At 51.6% G+C, this 27731-nt stretch overlaps 1 protein-coding gene across 3 annotated transcripts in view; it reads right to left on the bottom strand.

Moving 5' to 3' along the window:
* Positions 1-27731, bottom strand: part of NECTIN2 (nectin cell adhesion molecule 2) — a 43073-nt gene that overhangs the window by 3213 nt on the left and 12129 nt on the right. The window contains exons 2-7 of one of the 3 annotated variants that reach the window (XM_034944393.3): positions 20309-20698; positions 13831-14127; positions 11951-12068; positions 11506-11654; positions 3640-3793; positions 9-72 (exon numbers count right to left, since the gene is read on the bottom strand). In XM_034944393.3, coding sequence (XP_034800284.1) covers positions 9-72; positions 3640-3793; positions 11506-11654; positions 11951-12068; positions 13831-14127; positions 20309-20698 — 1172 coding nt within the window. Of the gene's footprint in view, positions 1-8; positions 73-93; positions 2715-3639; positions 3794-7048; positions 7765-11505; positions 11655-11950; positions 12069-13830; positions 14128-20308; positions 20699-27731 lie in introns of those variants that run through there. The other 2 variants (XM_055103716.2, XM_034944395.2) reach the window with 2 other exon arrangements.

Raw genomic sequence — 27731 nt, 5'->3', positions numbered from 1 at the left:
GTGCTCACCATCTCCTGTGCCTCCAGCTTCGCTTTTGGGGTCGGCGGCTTGTAGGAGGGAGGTCCCTCCAGGCTGTGGGGTAGGAGGTAGGTCAAGTGGAGATTAAGACCCAGGCATCCTTCTGACTCCGGGGTTATGGCACATGCTGTTCCCTCTACCTGGGTCTCCCTTTCCCCTGCCCCCTTTTCTTGCCTGGAGTAAGAGTTTTTATTCATTCCATGAATTCCTCTTTTTCCCGGAAGCTTTCAGGTTTCCCCAGTGGATCAGGAATTCCTGTTACATGGACATACCTAGCTGTACTTCCCCCTCAGGGCACTTACTGAATTTGTACTTGAAATGTTATTTATAATTACCATGCCCCACTGTGAGCTCTGGGAGGGAAAAAAGATCTGTGTTGGGCTGGGGGCGGTGGCTCACGCCTGTAATCCCAGCACTTTGGGAGGCTGAGGCGGGCGGATCACCTGAGGTCAGCAGTTCGAGACCAGCCTGGCCAACATGGTGAAACACCATCTCCCCAAAAAATACAAAAATTAGCTGGGCATGATGGTGCACGCCTGTAATCCCAGCTACTCAGGAGGCTGAGGCACAAGAATCGCTTGAACTCGGGAGGCAGAGGTTGCAGTGAGATGAGATCACTCCACTCCAGCCTGTGCGATAGAGTGAGATGCCATCTCAAAAATTAAAAAAAAAAAAAAAAAAAAAGAAAGAAAGATCAGCCGGGCGTGGTGGCTCATAATCCCAGCCTGTAATCCCAGCACTTTGGGAGGCCGAGGCGGGCAGATCACCTGAGGTCAGGAGTGTGAGACCAGCCTGACCAACATGGAGAAACCCTGTCCCTACTAAAAATACAAAATTAGCCGGGCGTGGTGGCGCATGCCTGTAATCCCAGCTACTCGGGAGGCTGAGGCAGGAGAATTGCTTGAACCCGGGAGGTGGAGGTTGCGGTGAGCCGAGATCGCGCCATTGCACTCCAGCCTGGGAAAAAAGAGCGAAACTCCACCTCAAAAAGAAAAAAAAAAAAAAAAGAAAAGAAAAAAAAGAAAGATCTGGGTCGTCAGCAAGGTGTCTCCAGAATCCACTATGAGGAGTTCAGTAAATATTTGTGAAAAGAATGAATGGATAAATGAAGTGCCTTCCTGTCCCTCAAATTAGGTTAAAGTTCCTGTCCCTCATTCTACGCACCCACAGACCAAAGCATACAGTAATGACAGGTGCTTATGATGCTTTCTGTCAGCTCAGATGTCCCCTCTTCCAGGAAGCCCTCCCTGACCATCCAGCCTGGGTCAGATGCCCCCTCTGGCTTCTCAGAGCTTGCTCAACTGCCCTATCCCATCACTGGTCATGCTACACCATCACTATCTGGAGACAGTTTTGTCTCCTCCTCCATATTGTGAGCTCCAGGCCTTCTCGGACACACTGGGTCACGGCATGGAGCTGCGCACAGAGGAGATCAGCAGCAAGTTATTGGTTTGAACTAACTAGATGATTAAGACAGTGGTGTAACAGACCTTCTTGTGCATCAGAAAAACTTAGGGAGCTTGTGGTAAATACAGATTCCAGGCTGGGCATGGTGGCTCATGCCTGTAATCCAAGCACTTTGGGAGGCTGAGGTGGGTGGATCACCTGAGGTCAGGAGTTCAAGACCAGCCTGGGCAACATGGCAAAACCCTGTCTCTACAAAAATACAAAAACTAGCTAGGTGTGGTGGTACGTGTCTGTGGTCCCATTTACTTGGGAGGCTGCGGTAGGAAGATTGGTTGAGCTCAGGAGGCGAAGGTTGCAGTGAGCTCAGATTATACCACTGAACTCTAGCCTGAGGGACAGAGTGAGATCCTGTCTCAAAAAAACAAATTTTGCATAGCTCGCATACCTCAGACTGCTCTGAGCTATTTTTCTTTTCTTTTTTTTTTTTTTCACAAGGTCTCACTCTGTTGGCCAGACTGGACTACAGTGGTGTGATCATAGCTCACTGCAGCCTCCACATGCCCCCACCCCCACCTCAGCCCACCCAAGTAGCTGGGACTACAGGCACGGGCTACCAGGTCTGGGTAATTTTTGTATTTTTTTTGTAGAGACAGGTTTCGCCATGTTGCCCAGGCTGGTCTCGAACTCCTGAGCTCAAGTTATCTACTTGGGTTGGCTTCCCAAAGTGCTGGGATTACAGGTGTGAGGCACCGTGCCCAGTCTTTTATTTTTTAAGATACAGGGTCTTGCTCTGTCACCCGGGCTAGAGTGCAGTGGCATGATCATAGCTCATTGCAGACTTGAGCTCCTGGGCTCAAGTGACCTCCCACCACAGCCTCCTGTGGTGTGCACCACTATGCCTGGCTAATTTTGTTTGTTTTATTTTTTTAGAGATGGTGTCTCACTTTGATGTTCAGTCTGGTCTCGAACCACTAGCAACAAGAGCCTTGGCCTTCCAAAGTGCTGGCATTGGCTGGGCGCAGTGGCTCATGCTTGTGATCTTAGCACTTTGGGAGGCCGAGGCGGGTGGATCACTTGGGGTCAGGAGTTCAAGAGTAGCCTGGCCAACATGGTCAAACTCCGTCTCTACTAAAAATACAAAAATTAGCTGGGCGTGGTGGCGCGCATCTGTAATCCCAGCTACTCGAGAGGCTGAGGCTGGAGAATCGCTTGAACCAGGGAGGCGGAGGTTGCAGTGAGCCGAGATGGCGCCTTGGCACTCCAGCCAGGGCGACAGACCAAGACTCCATCTTAAACAAAAACAAAAACAAAACAAAGTGCTGGGATTAGAGGCAGGAGCCACCCTGCCTGACCCACCCTGCCTGACCAGTGTTACTCTTTATCTTCAGGTTTCTGGAATTTGTGATACAAAGAGCAGTGGATAGCCAATCAATAGCTTACATTATTTTAATGTAAATTCTCCATAACAATTTAGGAACCGCCCTTTCTTCTTTTATTAACAACTTGGCCAGCCATGGTGGCTCATGCCTGTAATCCCAGCACTTTTGGAGTCTGAGGAGGGGGGATCCCGAGGTCAGGAGATAGAGACCATCCTGGCTAACACAGTGAAACCCTGTCTCTACTAAAAATCCAAAAAATTAGCTGGGCATGGTGGTGGGCGCCTGTATTCCCAGCTATTCCGGAGGCTGAGGCAGGAGAATTGCTTTAACCTGGGAGGCAGAGCTTGCAGTGAGCCGAGATTGCATCACTGTACTCCAGCCTCGGTGACAGAGTGAGACTCCGTCACACACACACAAAAAATATATATAGTAGGAGCCTGGGCTCTGATGAGTCTTTACAGAGCGGAGTGGTCAGAGCCACCCTGCGTGGCCATTTTTTTTTTTTTTTGGTAGATGGGGGTGGTCTTCCTATGTTACCCAGACTGGGCTCAAATTCCTGGGCTCAAACGATCAATCTCCCCACTTCAGCCTCCAAAAGTGCTGGGATGACAGGTGTAAGCCACTGTGCCTGGCCCCCAGCTAATTTTTAAATTCAATGCCATACTTTGTAGCAGAGAGAAACCCACACCTCCCTACTCCATTTAGACCCCAGTTCCTTTAGGTCTGTCTGTTTCACACAGCCATTATGGAGAATTTTCTCCCACCCTCACCCCTACCCCATACTCCTCAGTTCTTCGACCCCTCTCCCATCCCCGTCTCAGGGCCCATCACTTACTCTTCGTCCTCCTCTGCCCCCTGCAGCGTCTGCTCCTTCCGCTGCTGCCGGCAGATAAGGATGCCCGTGGCAGCCACAGCAGTAGCAATGATGGCGGCGATGATGCCCCCGATGATGCCGCCTGTGGCCCCTGCGCCTGCTGTGTTGGGGGTCTCTGCAAGGAGAGGGACAGCGTGAGGGGGTCTCCAGGAGGAAGCCACAGCTCCTTATTCCAAGCGACCATCCCACCCCACATCATCGCCTGCCTGTCTATGTCCTCTCCCACGGGCAGGGGACATTCTTTCATTCAACTCAAACTGCTGAGCATGAGGAAGGAGCGAGGATGTGTGCCCCGCATGGGAGATGAGTGGCGAACAAAACATACAAAGTGTCTACCTTCATGGAACTTTGATTCTGGTTGGGCAGGGAGAACAACAGTAAGCAAACCAGTACAATAGCTCACATGCCTGATGGGAGTAAGTCATGGGGGATACAAAAATATAGAGTGCGGAAGTGATAGGAGGTGCAAAGTGGGGTCCCCGAAGGTAGTGGGAGGGCCTCTACCTTACTGTAAGGTGACAACCGAGCAAGGGCCTGAAAGAGACACCGGGGATGAATCATGAGAGTGTCTGGGGGTATCGCAGGCAGCGCAAACAGCCAGCGGCCCTGCAGGAGGCTTGTGGGGCTCTATGGTTTTTTTTGAGACGGTCTCGCTTTGTCACCCAGGCTAGAGTGCAGTGGCATGATCACCACCAACTGTAGCCCCAATCTCCTGGGCTCAAGCGATCCTCCCACCTCACCCTCCGGAGTGGCTGGAACTACAGGCATGTGCCGCCAGGCCCAGCTTTTTTTTTTTTTTTTTGAATTTTTTGTAGAGATGGGGTTTTGCCATGTTGCCCAGGCTGGTCTTGAACTCCTGGGCTCAAGTGATCCTCCCGCCTCGGCCTCCCAACGTTCTGGGATTATGCCGTGCTCGGCCTGCCTTGTATTGTTTTTAAAGAACAGCAAGTAGACTGTGTAGCTGGGGCAGAATGAGGCGGGGCAGAGTGGGAAGATGAGAGGAGAGGAGACAGGACCAGGGGCGGCTAGAAGGCAGAGAATGCGGGGGCAGAATTCTGGGATCCAGAATCACCTCTGGGGACTAGAATCTCCTTCCACTTATCAGGAAGGGGGTTAGGGCTGGGGGCAGTGACTGACGCCTGTAATCCCAGCGCTTTGGGAGGGCGAGGCGGGCGGATTGTTCAAGACCAGCCAGGGCAACGAGCACAAGATCTCATCTCTAGAAAAAATGTTAAAAATTAGCCGGGGGCTAGCCAGGCGCGTTGGCTCACGCCTGTAATCCCAGCACTTTGGGAGGCCGAGGCGGGTGGATCACCTGAGGTTGGGAGTTTGAGACCAGCCTGACCAACATGGAGAAACCCCATCTCTACTAAAAATACAAAATATTAGCTGGGCATGCTAGCGCGCGCCTGTAATCCCAGCTACTCAGGAGGCTGAGGCAGGAGAATTGCTTGAACCTGGGAAGCGGAGGTTGCCGTGAGCCAAGATCGCGCCATTGCACTCCAGCCTGGATAAGAGTGAAACTCCGTCTTAAAAAAAAAAAAAAAAAATTAGCCAGGGGCCAGGCACAGTGACTCACACCTGTCATCCCAGCACTTTTGGAGGCTGAAGTGGGAGGATCGATCGCTTGAGCCCAGAAGTTTGAGCCCAATCTGGGTAATATAGGGAGACCACCCCACTTCTTAAAAAAAAAAAAAGGCTGGGCGCGTTACTCAGGAGGCTGAGACAGGAGAATTGCTTGAACTTGGGAGGTGGAGGGTGCAGTGAGCCGAGATGGTACCACTGCACTCCAGCCTGGGTAACAGAGCTAGACACCGTCTCAAAAAAAAAAAAAAAAAGGCAAGACAGGAAAAGGGGTCGAGAAGCCTGTTTGCTCCTGGGCCTCTCCTTCCTTGCTAGCACCTCCCATTTCCATTTCTCAAGTCTTTCCTAATGGAAGAGTTTTTGGAGCGGTTACCCGTTTACTTGCCAATTTCCATACTAGACTGTGTGCCCGAGATTTGGCACACAGTAGGTGTTTGGTGGGTGTGTAAGGAGGACTCAGCATGGCACTGAAGGATCCACTGTGTGCCAGGCGGACCCAATTCCCCGCCCCTGCCAACCGGTTGTCCGGGTGAGGTGGGTGGGTGAGTACAGACAACAAACAACCAGAGGAAGTAACAAGTATGGAAGAGCCCGTGGGGGTCACGCATGCATCGGCCTCACTCTCCAGATGAGGAGGAAGCTTCCAGAGGACGCTGGACTGTTGGATCTCCACTGCTCCCGTTCCACAGCCTGGCATCCTCTGGAGGGCTTCAGAGGGTGGGGGAGTGAGAGAGAGAGACTGCCCCTCGGTCCACACACACACCTTCATCCTAAACATACTGCTGCTATTCTTGTGGTCATTATGGCCGTGCACACCGGAGGACGGGACTGGGTCTGTGCAGGCCACAGCTGCAGCCCCAGCACCGCCTGGCACAGGGCTTGGTGGGGTCTGTGGAGGTCGAAGAGGCTGCATGAGGGCATCACGGGCATGTCCTTACTGGGTCCCACGACAGCCTTGTGAGGCCGATGGAAACACCTGCCCCGTGTTACAGAGGAGGCACGGAGGCTTGGGAGAGCAGAGGTGACGCGGGTAAAAACCTGTCCCTTACTGAGCCTGGGAGTTCAAGGACCAAGGGCCGCCCCCTCCGTCTTTGCTTTTCCAGTTGAGAGGAGCTGGAGGGAGCTGCCGCCACTCCCAGGGAGCCACTGAAAAGTCCCCTGGGGTGATCCCTGGGGGCAAGGATGGAGAAGGAGGGGAGCCACAGTCGGGGTGGCCAGAGGTGGGACTTCCCCAGCACCCCACCCCCCGCCTGCCCCATGCCCTTAGGGCCCCTAAGAATGGGAGTGGGGAGCAGCCCTCCCCTCCCGAGACCCCCAGTAACCTGGGGGAGTTGAGGTCTGAGGCTCCATTGGATCACAGCCCTCTGGCCTCATTCTCTCAGGACGCAGGGAACCTGGCTGAGCCCCTGCTGTCCCCACCCCCACCTCCACCCGAGGGCCCAGGAGTCCAGAGAACTCCTGCCTCTGATGGGTCTGGCCACACCATCCAGAAAGGCAGCCTCTGTCCTGCGACCCAGGAGTCCAAATGTCCAGGCCTCTGAGTCCCCAGTCCAGTGACCTGAATCCTAGTTGCATGAGCCTCGCGGTTCTCAGCCATCCAATGCGTCTTTCAAGGATCCAAGTGGTCCGAGCCCCACAGCCTTCCCCAGTCTAACCCCTGCCAGGTTCTCGTTCCCTGGGGGCGTGGATCAGCTCTTCCCAGCCCTGGGACCTAGGAGTCCCTGTCCCACCCTCTCTTTCCCCAACATGCAAGGAGGGGGTCTGATGTATTACAAGACACCCCTGATGTTTTCCTCCAAGGCATTTATTAACTCCTGAGTGTCACGGGGCCAGGGGAAGGCTGGAGCCAAAACCAAGTCTCTGGGGGTGGGGGTCCTCTCTGGATCCCCACTACTCAGCTCCCCGGGCTCCCCATGCAGCCCTAAAGACGGGAGAAGTCCAGTGTGCCGTTCCACCTCCCTCCAAGTCCCAAGAAAGTGGGAGGCAGTGTTCCACTCCAGTATCGTCCAGACGAACAAGTCCAACCAGTCTGGAACCCTAGGCCGGCGTGGTCTGGTCGGGGGCGGGAGGGCCGGGCCTGGCTCTGTCTCTGTCTGTGTCCAGGTCACACATAAACTGCCCGCCGTGAGATGAGGGAGCCGTCCAGCTGGGACTCCATGTCATCCTCGAGTGCTGGGGGTGGAGGCAACATGAGGCCTTTCTCTGCCTTCTCTTCCTCCTCCTCCTCCTCCTCATCCTTGCCATCTGGTTCCATGGGACCAGGGACTACTGGTGTCCAGAAGACGGGGTCCCCATTTCCCAACACCTGAGTTTTCGGATCGTAGAATCCCCCGTCGCCACTGGCTCCTCCTCCTGCTCCTCCAGGGCTCTTCCTCCTCCTCCTCACCCTCAGCAGGATGAAGGCCAAGGACCCCCCAGCCAGAAGCAGCAGCACCAGCAGTGCCCCCCCCACGGCCCCCCACACCAGCGGGCCCACGTCTCGGGGCGAGGCCCTGGGGGTTTCTGAGGAGAGAGAGAAGGAGGGGTGAGAGAGAGAGAGAAAGGGAGACACAAGATCATGAGGATAGCTCTGGGGAGTGAGGGGGTGGGGGAGATGCAGGATAGGCGGGGATGGAGGGAGCGGGAGTGACCAGAATTAGGGGGTGACTCTAGGCAGAAGAATGGAGGAGGAGGAGGAGTAGGCGGGAAGGAGAAGCCCCTCCGCCCTTCACTACAGCCTGAGCACCACTTTGTACAAGGAGGGGGATGCCAACCAGTGGTCCCCAGGTGTTAGTGTTTTGCAAAATTTAAATTGCTAGCCAACCTTTCAAAAATCAGGCGATTTCACTTAAAAATCCAGGTTTCTCTTAGCGGGGACAAATCAGATCTAGCAACACCAAACTCCCATGTCTGGCGATCGCCGTAGCTGAGTGGAAGCTGGCTATTCGGATGCAATAGATCTGGCCGCCCGGTCACTGGCCAGGACCCTGGTGCCATCTGACTTCGCAGCCCTCCCTGAATGTGCTGTGGGGTCCTCACAAAGCTATGAGCTTGGGGGCACACCCCCTCGGGGGAGGACAGCTGGGTTTCAGTGGGAGGCTGTCTGATCCCAAAGCTCTCTGCAGAGGGCCACAGATTCCTGATAATTCTGCCCTCTTGAGTGGCTGGGAGCATTTATTCCAAGTGCTGTGGCTGCCTCAACTCTAGGCCACTTATCCCCAGTGTGTAAAATGGGGTTCTCACAGACCGGGACAGTGGGACTTCCTTAGTGCTCCCTGCAGGGGCTGAGCAGGTGGGGATGGGGGATGGGAGGTAGTGGGGAGGCGGAGAGAGAGAGGAAGCCATGAAATGCTGAGGAGGGAAGTGAGCAGGGAGGGCTGGGGCTCCTGGGCCCCAAGCCAGGGACAGAAGTCAATGTAACCAGAACCTACCCACATCCACTTCCCCCATCCCTGCATGCAAGGCATAACTGGGACAGACGGGGGTGGGGGGTTCACCCACACCTGACCCCACCTCTACACCTCGACACACAGGAGGGGCTGAGACCCAGGAAGGACATCTGTTTCTGTTGTTTTCAAACAGGGGGTCATGACCCAGCGGGCTGTCAAATCAGCTTAGTGACTCACAAATAGCATTAAAAAAAGGAGGATAAAATCTTTTTTGGTGGGGGGTAGGGTGGTATATATGTCTCTAACTATACACTGGGTTGAGGAGTGAAACAGATTTTTCTCCTGTGCTGGTCACTAACTGGACCAGGTTGAGCCTATCTTGGGAGGCTTGTCTCTGTTTCTGGAGGTGGCATTGGTGTTTTGGAACTCGAAGCTGAGTCTGTTCATATGTCTAGGGTTCAAAGCTCTGAATCGGGCTTAGTGTGGTGGCTCATGCCTGTAATCCCAGCACTTTGGGAGGCCAAAGCTGGAGGAATGCTTTGAGGCCAGGAGTTCAAGACCAGCCTGGCCAACATAGCGAGACCCTGTCTCTATTAAAAATAAAAAGTTCTCTGAGTCTCCCTAAAGATAGATCTGTCCTGTGGTGGGGCATTCGTATCCTATGTTCGTGCTGCTGTGGACTCCATACTGTGTCTCTGTGACGACTCTGTGTGTGCCTGGATGTGGGTTCGTGGCTCAGAGACCCTCTGAGAGTGACCCCAGGAGCTTTGAGTGTGTCTCCTCTGGCTGTGGCTGTCGGGGCACTCACTGCTTGAGACAGGATTTCTAGAGTGCTTGGAGCATGCACGTTTCTGCAGGCATTATCTGAAGGCACGTGTCTTTGTAATGGTGTTATTGGCTGGGGGTGGCCCTGTGGCCACTGTCGTGGGGAGGTGGGGGTGTCTTTCCACAGCGCTGAGTCTTTCTCTATTGCGTCTGTGTTCTGCAGGCTCTGACCTTGGAGCCACCTGCTGGGTGTGTGGGCAGGGGATCAGCTTGTCAGGTGTATCTGGGGTAGAGGTTAGGGGTGTATTTCCAGTTCGGTGTCTGTCTGGGCGGGTGGAGCTGACCCTCCCCTGGGTGTGCTACTGAGGGCAGGGACTGTGGCTCATTCACCATTGTATTCCCAACCTCAGCAAGAGTGCCTAGCAAACAGGAAACACATATTTGTTGAATGAGAATCTCCCTAACGGACTTTCTGGAGAATTTCAGAGGAGTTTCGGGGAGTTTCGGGAGAGTTCCCGGGAAGAAGCTCCTCCCAGGATGTCTTTGATTTTCCGTCTGAGGGTCTGTGAGTGAGGGATGACATCCCTCCGTGTGCAGCCGTTGCTGTCCTGGATTAGTTTTGCCCCCAGCGTGTCTGTGTGACATCTTCCTTCGGGGACTTGTGTGCATCCTCGCGCGCCAGGTGAGCCCAGAGCGGGACAGCTGTCTCTCTGGGTTTGCTGTCTGTGACAGTGTTTCCCGTAGGGGTGTCCTATCTCCCTGGCTGTATCTGGATTCCTGAAGAGGGGTCTGTTTTCCCTCGGGTGTCCCTGCAAGTGTGTGTGCATTCTAAGATTATGACTCAGTAAGGGGGTCTGCTTCTGTCCCTCCGTGGCTAGTCTGTCTGCATGACAGGGACAGCCCCTGTCTGGGAGTTTGTCCCTACACCTTCAGTCATGTTTCTGGGGGGCCTGCACATTGCGTGTTTGCACAGGTGTGCTGCATGGACCGTCGCCCTGGGGTGTTTCTAAGAATGTCTTTTTCTGGCCAGGCGCAGTGGCTCATGCATATAATCCCAGCACTTCGTGAGGCCGAGGCGGGTGGATCACCTGAGGTCAGCAGTTCGAGACCAGCCTGACCAATATGGTGAAACCCTGTCTCTACTAAAAATACAAAACTTAGCCGGGTTTGGTGGTGAGCGCATATAGTCCCAGCTACTCAGGAGGCTGAGGCAGGATAATTGCTTGAACCCGGGAGGCGGAGGTTGCGGTGAGCTGATTGCGCCACTGCACTTCAGCCTGGGCGACAGAGCGAGACTCCATCTCAAAAAAAAAAAAAAAAGAATGTCCCTTTCCAGGTGTCATCTGGCTTCGTTCAGTCTATCTTGGCTGGTGCCACTGTCCTCCTGGGTGTGTGTCTTGGTGACAATGGGTTTGAGCGTGCAGGGTTACCATCCAGGTGAGTGTCTGGATTCTGATGCATCTCTGCAACAGAATTTCTCAGCATAGGGAGTGTCTGTGGCTGTGGATCCTGCCAGCTGTGGCTCTGACAGGAGGGGTCTCTGGCCCCATCTCCGGGACCCAGGGGTCTCTCTGTCCCAGGGAGCATGGCTCTGTTAACAGTCCCGGCCTCGCTCTAGGTGTGTGGCCCTGCAGTTGTGAGTTTGACCCAGTTTCCATCACTGGGTGATGGTCTGGCTTTGTGCTTTTCCTCTTTGGCTCCGTGCCTTGGGGCCGGATTGTGTTTCTGGGGGTGAGAGCTCTTGGTTTCTGTCTCTTTGAAGTTTGCATGCCTGACTCTAGGTGTACGTCTTTCTCAGGAGCTGGAGCCCAGGGCAGCTTCCTCAGGTCTATTCGTGAGGACCCTACCCAGGCCTCTACTTTCTAGGAACCCCGAGCAAAGTCCTCAACCCCCCAACTCTGCTGCCTTCACCTACCCCGACACCCCAAATCCAGACCCCAGTCTGAGGCCACGAGGGGAAGGCCAACCCTCATCTCCCCTCAGCCAGGCGGGTCTGCATCCCTCCCAGGCCGGCGGCGCAGCCTCCCCCAGTGCAGCCCCAAATCCTGAAGGGCAGAACTCCAGGGGAGCGGACCCAGGTCCCCACACACGGCCCCCAAGACCCACTCACCTCGGACAAAGATGACCTGCTCAGCGCGGCCCATGCCCACGGCATTGGTGACTGTGCAGACGAAGGTGGTATTGAACAGACTGTCCACTGCGTGGATGACCAGCTGGGAGCCCTGGGCCACTGCGGAGGTCGGGAAGGTGCCTGAGGTCCTGGAGGGGTGTGGGGTCAGGTGAGAGGGATACCAAGGTTGAGAGGGGAGCACAGGCCTCATCCCTAAAGATACACCCACCAGGAGCCAAGCTCCAGGGACCTAAGTACTCCCGGAGACCCCAAATTGCCGAAATGCAAGCTCCCTTCATCCTGGAGGACTTAGGAGTTTAGGCCCAGCCCCTCCTCCCTCAGATCCAGGAGTCCAGGCCCCCAGCCCCTCCTCCCTTAGACCCAGGAGTCCAGGCCCCCAGCCCCGCCTCCCTCAGACCCAGGGTTCTGAGACCACGTGACTCACGTGCTCCAGTCATAGCCCGTGGGCTCTGGGTTGCTGCGGACGTCACAGCTCAGGGTGGCATCAGTACGGCCGAGGTACCAGTTGTCATCATAGCCGGAGATGGACACTTCAGGAGGGTCTGGGGGAAATGGGGGGACTGGATCAGCAAGGAGGAGAATCCCAGAACGGGTGGACAAGTTAGCAGATAGACAGGAATGCTAAAGAAACGGGGCAGGTTGGCAGGAGGTACAGCAGTCAAAACTGTCTGGGGCAAATCAGTCCAGGCTGTGTGTGCTGATGTCAGTGTAGACACTGTTCAGGGAAACCACTGAGGATAATTTTGTGGGAGTTATTGTTCAGTGCTGGCAGTCCCTAAGGGAGCCACTACAAATAATGTGTGTTTGTGTGTGTTTTTGAGACAGGATCTTGCTCTGTTGCCCAGGATGGAGAGCAGTGGGGTGATCTTGGTTTACTGCAACCTCCACGTCCTGGGCTCAAGCCATCCCTCTGCCTCAGCCTCCCAAATGGCTGGGATTACAGGCATGTACCACCACGTCCAGCTAATTTTGGTATTTTTAGTACAGACAGGGTTTCACCATGTTGCCCAGGCTGGTCCCGAACTCCTGACCTCAAGTGATCTGCCCGCCTTGGCCTCCCAAAGTGCTGGGATTGCCAGTGTGAGCCACCGCACCCGGCCTGTGTGTGTGTTTTTGGCATGGGGGGAGGATGTCAAAACAGGGTTTGGGCAACCAGTGTCGGTCCCGGGAGGAAAGTGGCACAGACGAGGCTCAGGGGAGCTGTTGCACTTATGGGCGCACGTGATGCATGTTGCCTGGGGGAGCTGGTGTAGACTTGGCTTAGGGAATCTGTGTAAGTGGAGGCATTGCCTGGGGAGCTAGTGTAGACAACATTGAGTTGGGATATGTGGTCATTTTGGACAGTGGTGGAAGAGGTGGTTAAGCCAGTATTTGAGGGATTCTGTGTGAAGAGTGCCAGGGTGGCCTCTCTGGGTAACATTACGGGGTGTGAGTATAGGCAGTTTCTGGAAGAGCTAGCAAAAAACCCAGTGGGAGGGGTCAGGATCAACAGGGCCCGGGGGCTGGAGCCTGTAATGTAATATATAATATAATGTAATTATATTATATTAAATAATAATAAAAAATAATAAATGACAAAATATATGTTAATATATAATATATAATTTATATATTTTATATAATATAGAATATATAAAAATATAATAAAAAATAAAAAAAATAAATACAATGTAAATAATATCAGGGATCAGGGGTCGGTGTAGAGACTCTGGGAGACTCAGTATAGATGGCACCTAGGGAAGTCAAGGCAGAAGTATGGGAAGGTGTGGAGATGATGTTAGGTTGGGCAGTGTAGACATGTAGACATGGCCCAGCATGATTGATCTAACGGTCCAGGGGCAGTGTCAACCGGGGTCCACGGGAGCCAGAAAAGACACTGTTGGGGGCAGCTCTTTGCTGGTAAACCAACTCTCTGGGGAATAAAAGAAGCCCCCATTTCTAGGGTTTGCCAATTTCCTTGGTGTAAACATTCCCCAAGGTTGATTTCAAGCTACCGAGAAAACTTCATTGGATGTGGAATTGGAAAGAAATGTATCAAACTGGCTCTTGCAATCTTGCAAGCCCATCCCAGGTTACCACAGACTAGGCACAGCATGCAGGAACCCAGTAAAGCCAGTGTAGACAATGAGGGGGAAGTATGTAGATTTGCCCATGGGAGCCAGTGTAGACAATGGCAGGAAGGTAGTGCAGAATTTGGCTTCAGGGAACCCACGTAGACAACATTCAGAGACAATGTAGACAGCGCTTTAGAGAAGCCAGTGTAGGCAGTTTTGATGGGGGAGGGGTCACCCCCGATACACTCACAGCGTACAGAGAGGGTCACAGGTATCAGGGCTGGTTCCTCGAAGCTCTCATGCTCCACTTTGCAGGTGACCGTGACACCATCTGCTCGGCCCGAGGGCACCAAGGTGAAGCGGCTGGTGACGGTGACAGTTCCGGCCAGGGTCCCTGACACCTGAGTCTCTTTGGCTTCCCAGTCCAGGGACGAGAGCCAGGAGATCCGGGCAGGTGGGCGGCCCTCTTTGGAGATGCAGAGGGCCACTGTCGTAGGGTCCTGGCTGAATGTGACCTTCTGGGCCTCAGCTTGGTTCTCAGGCTTGGCTGGGGAGAGGAGGAGAGGGGGTGCGTCACTCCTCACCGGCAGTCATTCAACAAACACTCAGCAGAGGAGCAGGGTGGTTAGGCCCTAACTGCCGGGGTTCCAATCCCAGCTTTGCTGCTTATCAGCGGCCTGGCTTGGGATAAGTGGTTTTGCAACTCTGTAGCTGTTTCTTCTTTTGTAAAATGGGGATAATGAAAGTACCCACCCCTAGGATTGCTGTGTGAATTAAATAATACATTGGTAGGTAAATGGCTTAGGGTAATGTCTGGCCTGCACTGCCCTATCCAAGTGTTGCCCATTTTATTTTACTTTATTTATTTTTTAGAGACAGGGGCCCGCTCTGTCACCTGGTCTTGAGTGCAGTGGTGTGATCATAGCTTGCTGCAGCCTGCACCTCCTAGGCTCAAGTGATCCTCCCGCCTTGGCCTCCAGAGTAGCTAGGACCATAGGCATGCACCACCATGCCTGGCTAATTTTTAAATTTTTTTGTAGAGATGAGTTCTTGCTATGTTGCCCAGGCCGATCTCAAACTCCTGAGCACAAGCCATCTTCCCACCTCGGCCCCCTAAAGCTCTGAGGTTACAGGCGCCTGGCCTGGCCATTTCGGTATACTGTCTCTTCGCCCTGCCAGAGATGCAGAGACAGGGTCCAAAAGCCTGGCGGAGGTTGAGATTTAAAAAAAAGCTGGTCGGGCGTGGTGGTTCACACCTGCAATACCAGTACTTTAGGAGGCTGAGGAGGGTGGATCACTTGAGGCCAGGAATTTGAGACCAGTCTGGCCAACATGGTGAAAACTCATCTCTACTGAAAATACAAAAATTAGGATGGGCGCAGTGGCTCATGCCTGTAATCCCAGCACTTTGGGAGGCCCAGGTGGGCAGATCACCTGAGGTCAGGAGTTCTAGACTAGCGTGGCCAACGTGGTGAAACCCCATCTCTACTAAAAATGCAAAAATTAGCTGGGCGTGGTGGCAGGTGCCTGTAATCCCAGGTACTCGGGAGGCTGAGGTAAGAGAATTGCTTGAACCTGGGAGGCAGAGGTTGTAGTGAGCCGAGATCGTGCCACTGCACTCCAGCCTGGGTGACAGTGAGACTCTGTCTCCAAAAAAAAAAAAAAGAAAAAAAAAAGCAAATCAAGGCCGAGCGAGTAACTGAGTACTGTGGTTCAAAGGTCCAGCTGGAAAGGCCCCCTGTTCCTTTTCTTGTAATCACCATTAGATGATTGAATGACTGGAAGTGTGATAAAGGCAGAAAATCTCAAAGCCATTTCTTTTTTTTATACCCTTTCCACCTCATTCTCTTGGAAAACATGGAAAAAAATCACAAAAACAAAACTCCAGGAAGAATAGCAGCTCATGCTTACGATGTGTGTCCCCCACCCAGACTCACATCTTCTGTTGCTTTCTGGACCTGGGTATCCACCTCTGAACTTCTCAACACAGTCTGACTCTCCTCTTCTTCCCAGCTCTCCCTTCCCACCGCCTTCTCCCCTGACCACCGTGGAGCATCCAACAAGCCTCCCCACATCCTCCTGGCCGCCCTCCAAGCTGTTAGAATAGTGACTCAGGGCCCGAGCCCACCACTTCCTCATGGCCACCTCCCCTGGCCACTCCACGTGCTCCCCATCCACGCCCTCCTCAGTCTCTGCCTCCACCCACTTTGGGGTTTTGGTTGGTGATTTTGTGCCTGGATTGCTTTGGCCTCCTTCTCCAGACCCCACTCCAAGCCCCACTTCGTCAAGGGCACTTTCCTGACCACCGACTCTGGCCAACTATCCCTTGGTGGCTCACGCATCATGAGGACAGAGGCTTTGGCTGTTTTGTTCCTTACTTCTGCCCCAGTGTGTATACGGAAGCTCTTGAAGTTATCTCTCTCTCTCTCTCTTTTTTTTTTATTAATTTGAGACAGAGTCTTGCTGTCACCCAGGATGGAGTGCAGTGGTGCAATCTCAGCTTACTGCAACCTGCCCTTGCTGGTTTCAGCAATTCGCCTGCCTTAGCCTCCCCAGTAGCTGGGATTACAGGTGTGCGCCACCATTCCTAGCTAATTTTTATTTGTAGTTTTGGAGACCCTCTCTCCAAGAAACAAACAAACAAACAAAAGCTCACTTGCAAGAGCTGCTTGCCTTGGCCCCTGCTTGAAGTGTATGTTCAGGGCAACTTCAATCTATGCTCCCAGGTGGTCATCCTCAAGCTTTGGGCTTGATTAAACCCTACACTTAATCATATTTTCTTTTTTTTTTTTTTTTTTGAGACGGAGTCTCGCTCTGTCGCCCAGGCTGGAGTGCAGTGGCGCGATCTCAGCTCACTGCAAGCTCCGCCTCCTGGGTTCATGCCATTCTCCTGCCTCAGCCTCCCGAGTAGCTGGGACTACAGGCACCCGCCACCACGCCCGGCTAATTTTTTTGTATTTTTAGTAGAGACAGGGTTTCACCATGTTAGCCAGGATGGTCTCAATCTCCTGACCTCGTGATCCGCCTGCCTCGGCCTCCCAAAGTGCTGGGATTACAGGCGTGAGCCACTGCGCCTGGCCCTTAATCATATTTTCTGAGTCTCATTATTTATTTATTTATTTATTTTGAGACAGAGTTTTGCTCTTGTTGCCTCTCAGCCTCCCAAAGTGCTGGGATTACAGGTGTGAGCCACCGTGCCCAGCCCTGAAGTTATCTCTGGATGAGAACAAATGATTGCACAAGAAGAGAGGCGTTTGTGAGGGTGGGGAGGAGAAGAGCTGTCCTTTGTATTATGGAAAACGGCTGTGGTTTCATGTGTTACTGGAAAGGGAAGTGTTTACTCAAGGACAGCACAGGGTGACCTTCTCAGACGCTCTGGGCTGAGAAGAGGGAAAAAAAGGCATCCAGAGTGACGTGGCTTCTGGGAAGTTGCCTAGGGAAGGTGGGCTCCCAGGGGACTTCCAACATTTTTTTTTTTTTTTTTTTTCCAGACAGAGTCTCACTCTGTCGCCCAGACTAGAGTATAGTGGCGCGATCTCGGCTCACTGCAAGCTCCGCCTCCCGGGTTCAAGCCATTCTCCTGCCTCAATCTCCCGAATAGCTGGGACTACAGGCACCCGCCACCACGCCTGGCTAATTTCTTGTATTTTTAGTAGAGATGGGGTTTCACCGTGTTAGCCAGGATGGTCTCGATTTCCTGACCTCGTGATCTGCCCGCCTCGGCCTCCCAAAGTGCTGGGATTACAGGAGTGAGCCACCAAGCCCAGCCTCAAGATTTAAAGAAAGAGCATTCGTAGCTGGATGTGGTGACTCATGCCTGTAGTCCCAGCTATGCAGGGGGCGGAGGTAGGAGGATCCCTTGAGCCCAGGAGTTCGAGTCTAGCCTGGGCAATGTAGTGAGACTTTGTCTCAAAAAAAGAAAAAGGAAAAGAAAAAAAGCATCCTTCAAAAAAAATCTTCCCTGCCTTCTCTATTTTTGCCAAGTGTCAGTCACCTTCCCGCTGGGAGTCCTATTTTTTTTTTTTTTTTGAGACAGGGTCTTGCGCTGGAGTGCAGTGGTGCAATCTTGGCTCACTTGCAATCTCTGCTTCCCAGGCCCAAGCGATCCTCCCACCTCAGCCTCTTGAGTAGCTGGGACTACAGGTATGTGCTACCATGCCCAGCTAATTTTTTTTTTTCTTGTAGAGATGGGGCCTCACCATGTTGCCCAGAGTGGTCTGAAACTCCTGACCTCAAAGCGATCTGCCCACCTTGGCCTCCCAAAGTGCTGGGATTACAGGCGTGAGCCATCGCACCAGGCCTGGGACTCCTCTCTGATCCTGCTTCCCACTCAATCCATGGGCAAGCCCAGCACCTACTATCTTCTAAAAACACCACTATATGCCGCCCGCTTCCCTCTGCCCCCACTGCCTCATCCGTCTTCCCAGCAATGCCTCTTCTCGCCTCTCGTCCCAGCTCCCTTCTACCTCCGTCCACTCCTCCAATCACTCCTCATACTGCTGCCGGTCATTTTTTGCAACCTCAAACGTTTGTCCAGATCTCTCCTGTGGCTTGACACCTCCCATGGCTCTTAACCATACTGAGGGCATAGTCCAGCCTCCTCGCCTCCACCTGTGAAGCCCGTGTAATGTGGCCCCGCTGAGGGTCACCCAAGCCCTTGCCTATCCTCACCAGCCCCCTTTCCATTCCTGGAACGCACCCAGCTCCCAGCTCATGCCCACCTCCCAGGTTTTTGTGCCCGTGCCCCTCTGCTATGCCCAAAGGTGGCTCCTTCTCAGACTCCAGGACTTGACTAAGACGCCTTCCCTGCACATCCTATCTCAATGAGGCCACTGTGTCCCCTACTTCTAAGCCATTTTACTTCCTGCCTGGACTGGACTTGTTTTAAGACAGGGTCTCACTCTGTTGTCCAGGATGGAGTGCAGTCGCACAATCACAGCTTACTGCAGCCTCAACCTCCTGGGCTCAGGTGATCCTCCCACCTCAGCCTCTCGAGTAGCTGAAATTACAGGTGTAAGTCACTGAGCCTGGTTAATTAAAACAATTTTTTTTTCTTTCCCGGCCAGGCGCAGTGGCTCATGCCTGTAATCCCAGCACTTTGAGAGGCCCAGGTGGACGGATCACCTGAGGTCGGGAGTTCAAGACCAGCCTGGCCAACATGGCACAACCCCGTCTCTACTAAAAATACAAAAAAAAATTAGCCAGGTGTGGTGGTGGGAGCCTGTAATCCCAGCTACTTGGGAGGCTGAGGCAGGAGAATTGGTTGAACCTGGGAGGCGGAGGTTGCAGTGAGCCGAGATCGCGCCACTCCACTACAGCCTGGGCAACAAGAGCAAAACTCTGTCTCAAAAAAAAAAAAAAAATTTTTTTTGTCATTGAGACAAGAGTCTTACTATGTTGCCTAGGATGGTCTCAAATTCCTAGGCTCAAGGGATCCTCCCACCTCCGCCTCCCTGAGTGCTGGGGTTATGGGCGTGAGCCACAGCACCCGGCCCCACCCGGACTTTGCAGTTGCCTTACCCTGTGGTTTCTCAGCTCCCATCCTTTCCCCTCCCAACACAGCCAGGAGGAGCTGGTGAGAACCCAAGCCAGATCAAACCTGTCTGCTGCTAAGAACCTACTACAGCTCTTATCCTCCCTGGGCAAAAGCCAAAGGCTTCTTATAGTCCACAAGGCTTTTGCCAATCTGTCCCCATCCTCTCCTTGACTTTATTGCTTCCTACTTTCCCCCACTCATATGTCTCCAGCCACCCTGACTTCCTTCCTGGCCCTCAAATACTCCAGGTACTCCTGTCTCAGGGCCTTTGTACTTGCCATTCCATCTGCCTGGAACGCTCTTCCCTTAGATACCCACAGGGCTCCTCCTCTCCTAGTTTCTGCCTAAATATCCCCAGACCTCCTTAGCTAGAATTGCAACTTGGCCCTCTCCAACCTCCATGGCCCCTTTAACTGCCTGACTTACTCTTTTATTTATTTATTAGAGATAGGGCCTCACTCTGTCACCCAGGCTAAGAGTGTAGTGGCATGATCACAGCTCACCGCAGCCTCAAATTCCTGGTCTCAAGCGATCCTCCCACCTCAGCCTCCCAAGTAGCTGGGGCCACATCTGCGCACCACCATGGGCTCAAGCAATCTACCTGCCTCAGCCTCCCAAAGTGCTTGGATTATAGTCGTGAGCCACCACACCCAACCTCAATACTTTTTTTTTTTTTTTTAGACCGAGTCTTGCTCTGTCACCCAGACTAGAGTGCAGTGGTGGCACAATCTCGGCTCACTGCAACCTCTGCCTCCTGGGTTCAAGCGATTCTCCTGACTCAGCCTCCTGAGTATCTGGGATTATAGGCACGGGCCACCACACCCAGCTAATTTTTTATTTTTCGTAGAGACAGGGTTTCACCATGTTGGCCAGGCTGGTCTTGAACTCCTGACCTCAGGCGATCTGCCCATCTCGGCCTTCCAAAGTGCTAGGATTACAGGGGTGGGCCACTGCGCCCAGCCAATACTTATTTTTTTGTTTTTCCCAAGAATGCCTGGTTGTCTGCCGCATCCTCAGCACACAGAAAAGCATCTGGCACGCGGTAGGTGCTTAATGAACATTTGCTGATGGATGGAAACCCACAGAGAATGTGAACCTCACAGCTGAAGCCAAGAGAGAAACTGACCCGCAAGGGGATGCTCCCACACCGCGGCCCTCCCACCTCCTTGCCTCCCGCCCTTACCCTGCTCACCTATGACTCTGAGCCAGGTCATCCCTCGGACGGACCCCTTGGGGAAGGTGGCAAACTCGCAAGTGTAGTTGCCCTCGTCCTCCACCGTGAGCCTGTGGAGGGCCAGCGTGGCATCCTGGAGCTCTGCCTCTGTGTCTTGCCCAGTGCTCTGCTTGGCAGAGACGAAGGACAGCCGCTCGCTGCCAGGCTTCGGGCTGGGGAAGCTGGGACCCATCTTAGGGTGGAAGGCGGCCACATTCTGGTGGTTCACAGGTGCATCTGGGCGCTGCCAGGTCACCAGGGAGATGTACAGTCCAGGAACAGGTGGCAGCAGGTGGCACGGCAGCTCCACGGTGCCCCCGAGCTGGCCTCGCACCTCGGGTAGCACTTGAACTCGCACATCCTGGGCTCCTGGGCAGAGAGGACAGAGAGTGAAGTAGTCAGGTGGGGGAAGGACCCAGACACCTCCAGGCAGGGCCACCACGAAGGGGGCCCCACGGGAAATGCAGGCTCCACATGCAACGTAGGCAGCTTCGCAGCATCCTGATTCCAAAAAAGCCACCTGGAAAAGACATTTTAGGGAAGACTAAAATGACTATTCTATTATATAACTATAACATGTACTATGAGTTCATATTATATATGATTTTGGAATTGCTGTTCATGTTCCGAGGTGTGATAATTAAATTGTGGCTGTGCACACACTATTTTTCCCAGAAGATATGAAGTCGCAATGTCATGATCTCAAGTTACTCCTAAATGGTTCAGCAAAAACCAAAATATGTCACCCATTGTCAAGTGGGTCTAGGTGGGGAGGGTGAGGGAGGCTCCAGGCCATTCTTCTTTTTTTTTTTGAGACGGAGTCTTGCTCTGTCGACCAGGCTGGAGTGCAGTGGCGCGATCTCGGCTCACTGCAAGCTCCGCCTCCCGGGTTCACGCCATTCTCCTGCCTCAGCCTCCTGAGTAGCTGGGACTACAGGCGCCTGCCACCATGCCTGGCTAATTTTTTTCTTTTTTGTATTTTTAGTAGAGACGGGGTTTCACCGTGTTAGGCAGGATGGTCTCAATCTCCTGACCTCGTGATCCGCTTGCCTCACTCTACCAAAGTGCTGGGATTACAGGCGTGAGCCACCGCGCCCGGCCACCAGGCCATTCTTCTTACCTATATTTGTATGTTTAAAAGTTGACATGATGGCCAGGGTAGTGGCTCAAGACTTCAATCTCAGCACTTTGGGAGGCCAAGGTGGGAGGAATGCTTGAGCCTAGGAGTTCAAGAACAGCCTGGGCAACAGAGTGAGACCCTGCCTTTAAAATTAAAAAAGAAAATAAAAAATAAAAGTTTTCTTTTCTTTCAACTACATTTTTTTTCTCAGACAGGGCCTCACTTTCACCCAGGCTAGAGTGCAGTGGGCCACCCAGCTCACTGCAGCCTCGACCTCCCAGGTTCAAGCTGGGACTACAGGCATGCACCACCACACCTGGCTAATTTGTATTTTTTTTTTTGTTTTGGTAGAGACAATGTCTCGCTATGTTGCCCAGGCTGGTCTTGAACTCCTGGACTCAAGTGATCCTCCCACCTCAGCCTCCCAAAGTGCTGGGATTATAGGCGTGAGCCACTGTACCCAGCCCACCCCAAAATTTTCATAAGATTTTTTTTCTGGGGGGGGGAAATCCTCTGAAAATAAATCAATAAAAAAAAACTTTCATAAAATACATTTTAAAACATTTAAAGGCTGAGTATAGTCTTCATCCCCCACTCAGTAATATACTTTCTCTCACTTTCCTATGAAACCTACAGACCTCCTACATAGCATTTTTTCCCAAGTTTCTTTTTTTTTTTTTTGAGACTGAGTCTCGCTCTGTTGCCCAGGCTGGGGTGCAGTGGAGCAATCTTGGTCACTGCAACCTCCATCCCTGGTTCAAGGGATTCTTGTGCCTCAGCCTCCTGAGTAGCTGGGATTACAGGTGGCCGCCACCATGCCCGGCTAATTACAGGTGGCCGCCACCAAGCCTGTGGTAGAGATGGGCTTTCACCACGTTGGCCAGGCTGGTCTCGAACTCCTGACCTCAAATGATCAGCTCCCCCCTTGGCCCTAAGTTTCTATTTTTTTATTAAAATAAAAAATTTAAAATTATTATATTTTTAGCAGGTGCAAGTGCCAGTTTCTTACATACATATATTGCATAGAGGTGAAGTCTGGGCTTTTAGCGTTATCTATCACCTGAATAGCAAACAGTGTACCCAACAGTTAATTTTTCTTTTTCTTTTTTGAGACAGGGTCTCACTCTGTCTCCCAGGCTGAAGTGCAGTGGCACAATCTTGGCTCACTGCAACTTGAGTGGCTGGGACTGCAGGCATGTGCCACCAGTGCCCGGCTAATTTCTGTTTTTGTAGAGATAGGGTTTTGCCATGTTGGCCAGGCTGGTCTCAAACTCCTGAACTCAAAGTGAGCAGCCCGCCTCAGCCTCCCAAAGTGCTGGGATTATAGGCATGCACCAATGCACCTGGCTTCCAACAGTCAATTTTTCTTTTTTTTGAGACAGAGTCTCGCACTGTTGCCCAGGCTGGAGTGCAGTGGTGTGATCTCGGCTCACTGCAACCTCCACCTCCCAACTTCAAGCAATTCTCCTGCCTCAGCCTCCCGAGTAGCTGGGATTACAGGCGCACGCTACCACGCCCAGCTAATTTTTTTTTTTTTTTTTTTTTGTATTTTTAGTAGAGACAGGGTTTCACCGTGTTAGCCAGGATGGTCTCAATCTCCTGACCTCGTGATCTGCCGCCTCGGGCTCCCAAAGTGCTGGGATTACAGGCGTAAGCCACCGCACCCGGCCAATTTTTAAATATTTTTAATAGAGATGGGGTTTCACTATGTTGGCCAGGCTGGCCTCGAACGCCTGACCTCGTGATCCACCCGTGTCGGCCTCCCAAAGTGCTGGGATTATAGGTGTGCGCCACTGTGCCCAGCCTCCAACAGTTAATTTTTCAACCCTCACCTGTTTCCCTCCCTCCCACCTTTTGTAGTCTCCACTGTCCATTATTCCAATCTTTGTGTATCTGCTGTTTAGATTCCACTTATAAGTGAGAACATGTGGTATTTGACTTTCTATTTTACTCAGGATAATGGCCTCCAGTTCCATCCATGTTGGTGCAAAAGACATGATCCCATCCTTTTTTATGGCTGTGTAGTATTCCATGGTAGACATATACCACATTTTCTTTCTTTTTTTTTTTTTATTGTAAGTTCCAGGATACATGTGCAGGTTTCTTTTTTCTTTTCTTTTTTTTTTTGAGATGGAGTCTCACTCTTTTGCCCAGGCCGGAGTGCAGTGGCGCCATCTAGGCTCACTGCAAGCTCCGCCTCCTGGGTTCCCGCCATCCTCCTGCCTCAGCCTCCCGAGTAGCTGGGACTACAGGTGCCCGCCACCACACACAGCGAATTTTTTTGTATTTTTAGTAGAGACGGGGTTTCACCGTGTTACCCAGGATGGTCTCGATCTCCTGACCTCGTGATCCGCTGCCTCGGCCTCTCAAAGTGCTGGGATTACAGGCGTGAGCCACAGTGCCCAGCCTGTACATTTTCTTTATCCAGTCTATCCATGATGGGCATTTGGATTGAGTCCATGTCTTTGGTATTGTGAATAATCCTGCAATGAACGTACGCATACATGTATCTTTGTAATAGAATGATTTATATTCTTTTGGGTATATACCCAGTAATGGGATTGCTGGGTCAAATGGTATTTCTGGTTCTAGATCTTTGAGGAATCACCATACTGTCTTCATAATAGTTCAACTGATTTACATTCCCACCAACAGTGTAAAAGCATTCCTATTTCTCCACAACCTTGCCTGCATCTGTTGTTTCTTGACTTTCTGATAATGGCCATTCTGACTGGTGTGAGATGGTATCTCGTTGTTTTGATTTGCATTTCTCAACGATCAGGGATGTTGAGCATTTTTTTCATGTTTGTTGGCTGCATGACTGTCTTATTTTGAGAAGTGTCTGTTCTTGTCCTTTGCCCACTTTTTTAGGTTTTTCTTTTCTTGTAAATTTGTTTAAATTCCTTGTAGGTTCTGGATGTTAGACCTTTGTCAGATGGATAGATTGCAAAAATGTTCTCCCACTCTGTAGGTTGTCTGTTCACTCTGAGGATAGTTTCTTTTGCTGTGCAGAAGCTCTTTAGTTTAATTAGATCCCATTTGTCAATGTTTGCTTTTGCTGCACTGCTTTTGGCAATTTTGTCATGAAATCTTTGTAGATATAGACCACATTTTCTTTATCCAATCCTCCATTCATCGATGGACACTTAAGTTGATTCCATATCTTTGCTGTTGTGAATAGTGCTGCAATAAACATACAAGCGCAGGTGTCTTTTTGATATAATGATGTCTTTTCCTTTGGGAGGATACTCAGTGGAATACTGGACCAAATGGTAGTTCTATTTTTAGTTCTTTGAGAAATCTCCATGCTGTTTGCCATAGAGGCTGTACTAATTTACATTCCCATCAACAGTGGGTAAGCAGTCCCTTTACTCCAAATCCTTGCCAGCATCTGTTTTTTTAGACTTTTTAGTAACAGACATTCTGACTGAGGTGAGATGGCACCTCATTGTGGTTTAAATTTGCATTTCTCTGATGATTAATGATGTTGAGCATTTTTTCATATGTTTGTTGGCTGCCTGTATGTCTTCTTTAGAAAAATGTCTCTTCGGGTCCTTTGCTCATTTTTTACGTAGTTTTTTTTTTTTAAACAGCTTTATCGAGATATAAATTCTTACGCTACACAATTCACCCATTTAAAGTATACAATTAAGGCTGGGTGCAGTGGCTCACACCTGTAATTCCAGCACTTTGGGAGACTGAGGTGGGTGGGCCACTTGAGGTCAGGAGTTTGAGACCAGCCTGGCCAACACGGTGAAATACCCTGTCTCTACTAAAACTATAAAAATTAGCCGGACGTGTTCACTTGAACCCAGGAGGCGAAGGTTCCAGTGAGCCGAGATCGTGCCTCTGCACTCCAGCTTGGGTGATAAAGTGAGACTCTGTCTTGAAAAAAGAAAAGAAAAGAAAAAACAATATATATATATAATTTTTTAATAAAAAAGTAAAATAAATAAAAAATACAGTACAATTCAGTGGCTTTAAGTCTATCTGGAGTTTTACATCTGTTACTATAATCAGTTTTAGGGTATTATTTTTTGAGACAGGATCTCACTCTGTCCATGCTGGCGTGCAATGGCGCGATTTCTGCTCACTGCAAACTGTCTCTGGGGCTGAAGTGATCCTCCCACCTCAGCCCCCCAAGTAGCTGAGACTACAGGTGCGAGCCACCAAACCCAGCTAATTTTGTATTTTTTGTAGAGATGGGGATTCATCATGTTGCTTAGGCTCCTGAGCTCAAGCGATCCCCCTGCCTCGGCCTCCCAAAGTGTTTGGATTACGGGCATGAGCCACTGTGCCCAGCCTGGGCATTTTTATAATTCCCTAAGTAACCCCCTTATCCATTAAGCAGTCACTTCCCATTCCCCCAGCCACGATGCGACTTTCTGTCTCTGTTGATGTGCCTGTTCTGGACATTTCATGTAATAGACTATGTAGCCTTTGTGTCTGGCTTCTTTCACTTGGCATCTTGTTTTCCAGGTTCATCCATCTGTAACACGTGTCGGCGCTTCACTCTTCTTTAAGGCTCAATAATATTCCACTACACGGACGGACCACATTTTGTTTATCCATTCAGCCACTGATAGGCATTGAGGTTGTTTCAACTTTTTGGCTCTGATGAATAAAGCTGCTGGGATCATGCAAGTTCAAGTTTTTATGTGGACGCATGTTTGCAGTTCTCAGCCAGCCTAAGTGGTTTCTCACCTTTTTTTTTTTTTGGAGACAGAGTCTTGCTCTGTCACCCAGGGGTTGGAGTGCAGTGGCGCGGTCTCAATTCACTGCAACCTCTGCCTCCTGGGTTCAAGTGATTCTCCTGCCTCAGCCTCCTGAGTAGCTGGGATTACAGGTGCGAGCCACTACGTCCGGCTGATTTTTGAATTTTTAGTAGAGACCAGATTTCACCATGTTGGTCAGGCTGGTCTCAAACTCCTGACCTCAGGTGATCCACCCACCTTGGCCTCCCAAAGTGCTGGGATTACAGGCGTGAGCCACTGCGCGTGGCCCATGTTTTCTCACTTTTAATATAAACAAGAACAAGAACAAATCTTCCTCTGCTGTGCACGGCAGTACAGCATGGCGACTGAGTGGCCCATAGTTCATGGGTTTGAATCCTGGCTCTGCGACCTTGTGCAGGTCATTTAACCTCTCTGTGCCTCAGTTTCCCCAGCTGTAAAGTGAGGTTAATAATAGTGCCTGCGTCCCAAGGGCTGTTTAAAGATTAAAGAATAGCTGTGGGAACACTCAGCATAGGGCCCCAGGAAATGAGAGGTCAGTGCTTGCTAAGTAAACATAGGAAGCTCAGTTTAATTACAGGTGGCCTTGGCACTCAGCCCCCAGGCCAGGAAAGGCCAGGGCACAAGCCTCATTTCGAGGGCCAACAGCACTGCCCAGCTCTGTCTGATGGAGATGGGCCATGGAGGCGGTGCACAGGCCCTGGCGTCATACACACAGGAACCCCAGGGAACACCATCCTAATGAGTAACTCTTATGAGGGGTCCCCGGTGGAAGACAGTCCCCTTGGGTGAGGACAGGCCGAGGATCTTTGGGTAAGAAGTCATCAGTAAATTATAGCAATACAAGAACAGAAATTAAAAATAAAATAAGGCCAGGTGCGGTGGCTCACACCTGTAATCCCAGCACTTTGGGAGGCCGAGGCAGGAGGCTCACTTGGGGCCAGGAGTTCGAGACCAGACTGGCCAACATGGCAAAACCCCATCTCTACTAAAAATAGAAAAATTATCTGAGTGTGGTGGCAGGCACCTGTAATCCCAGCTACTCAGGAGGCTAAGGTGGGAGAATCGCTTGAACCCGGGAGGTGGAGGTTGCAGTAAGCTGAGATCATGCCACTGCACTCCAGCCTGGGTGACAGAGAGAGACTCGGTCTCGGGAGGGGAAAAAAAAAGAAAAGAAAGAAAGAAAAAAGGCTGGGTGCTGTGGCTCATGCCTGTAATCCCAGCACTTTGGGAGGCTGAGGCGGGTGGATCACCCTGAGGTCAGGAGTTCGAGACCAGCCTGGCCAACATGGTGAAAACCTGTCTCTACCAAAAATACAAAAATTAGCTGGGCGTGGTGGCGGGCACCTGTATTCCCAGCTACTTGGGAGGCTGAGGAAGGGGAATCACTTGAACCCAGAGACCTCGCCACTGCACTCCAGCATGGGCAATAGAATGAGACCCTGCCTACCTTAAAAGAAAAAATGTAAATAAATATATAAAAAAAAGCCATCAGCGAAGACTGAAGTGTGACATAAATACATCATCTCCACACATGTCCCACAAACTC

This window comes from Pan paniscus, chromosome 20 (assembly GCF_029289425.2).
Source record: "Pan paniscus chromosome 20, NHGRI_mPanPan1-v2.0_pri, whole genome shotgun sequence".
Taxonomy (NCBI): Eukaryota; Metazoa; Chordata; class Mammalia; order Primates; family Hominidae; genus Pan; species Pan paniscus.
Note: the sequence above shows the minus strand (reverse complement) of the source record. Positions and strands in the feature narration are given on the sequence as shown.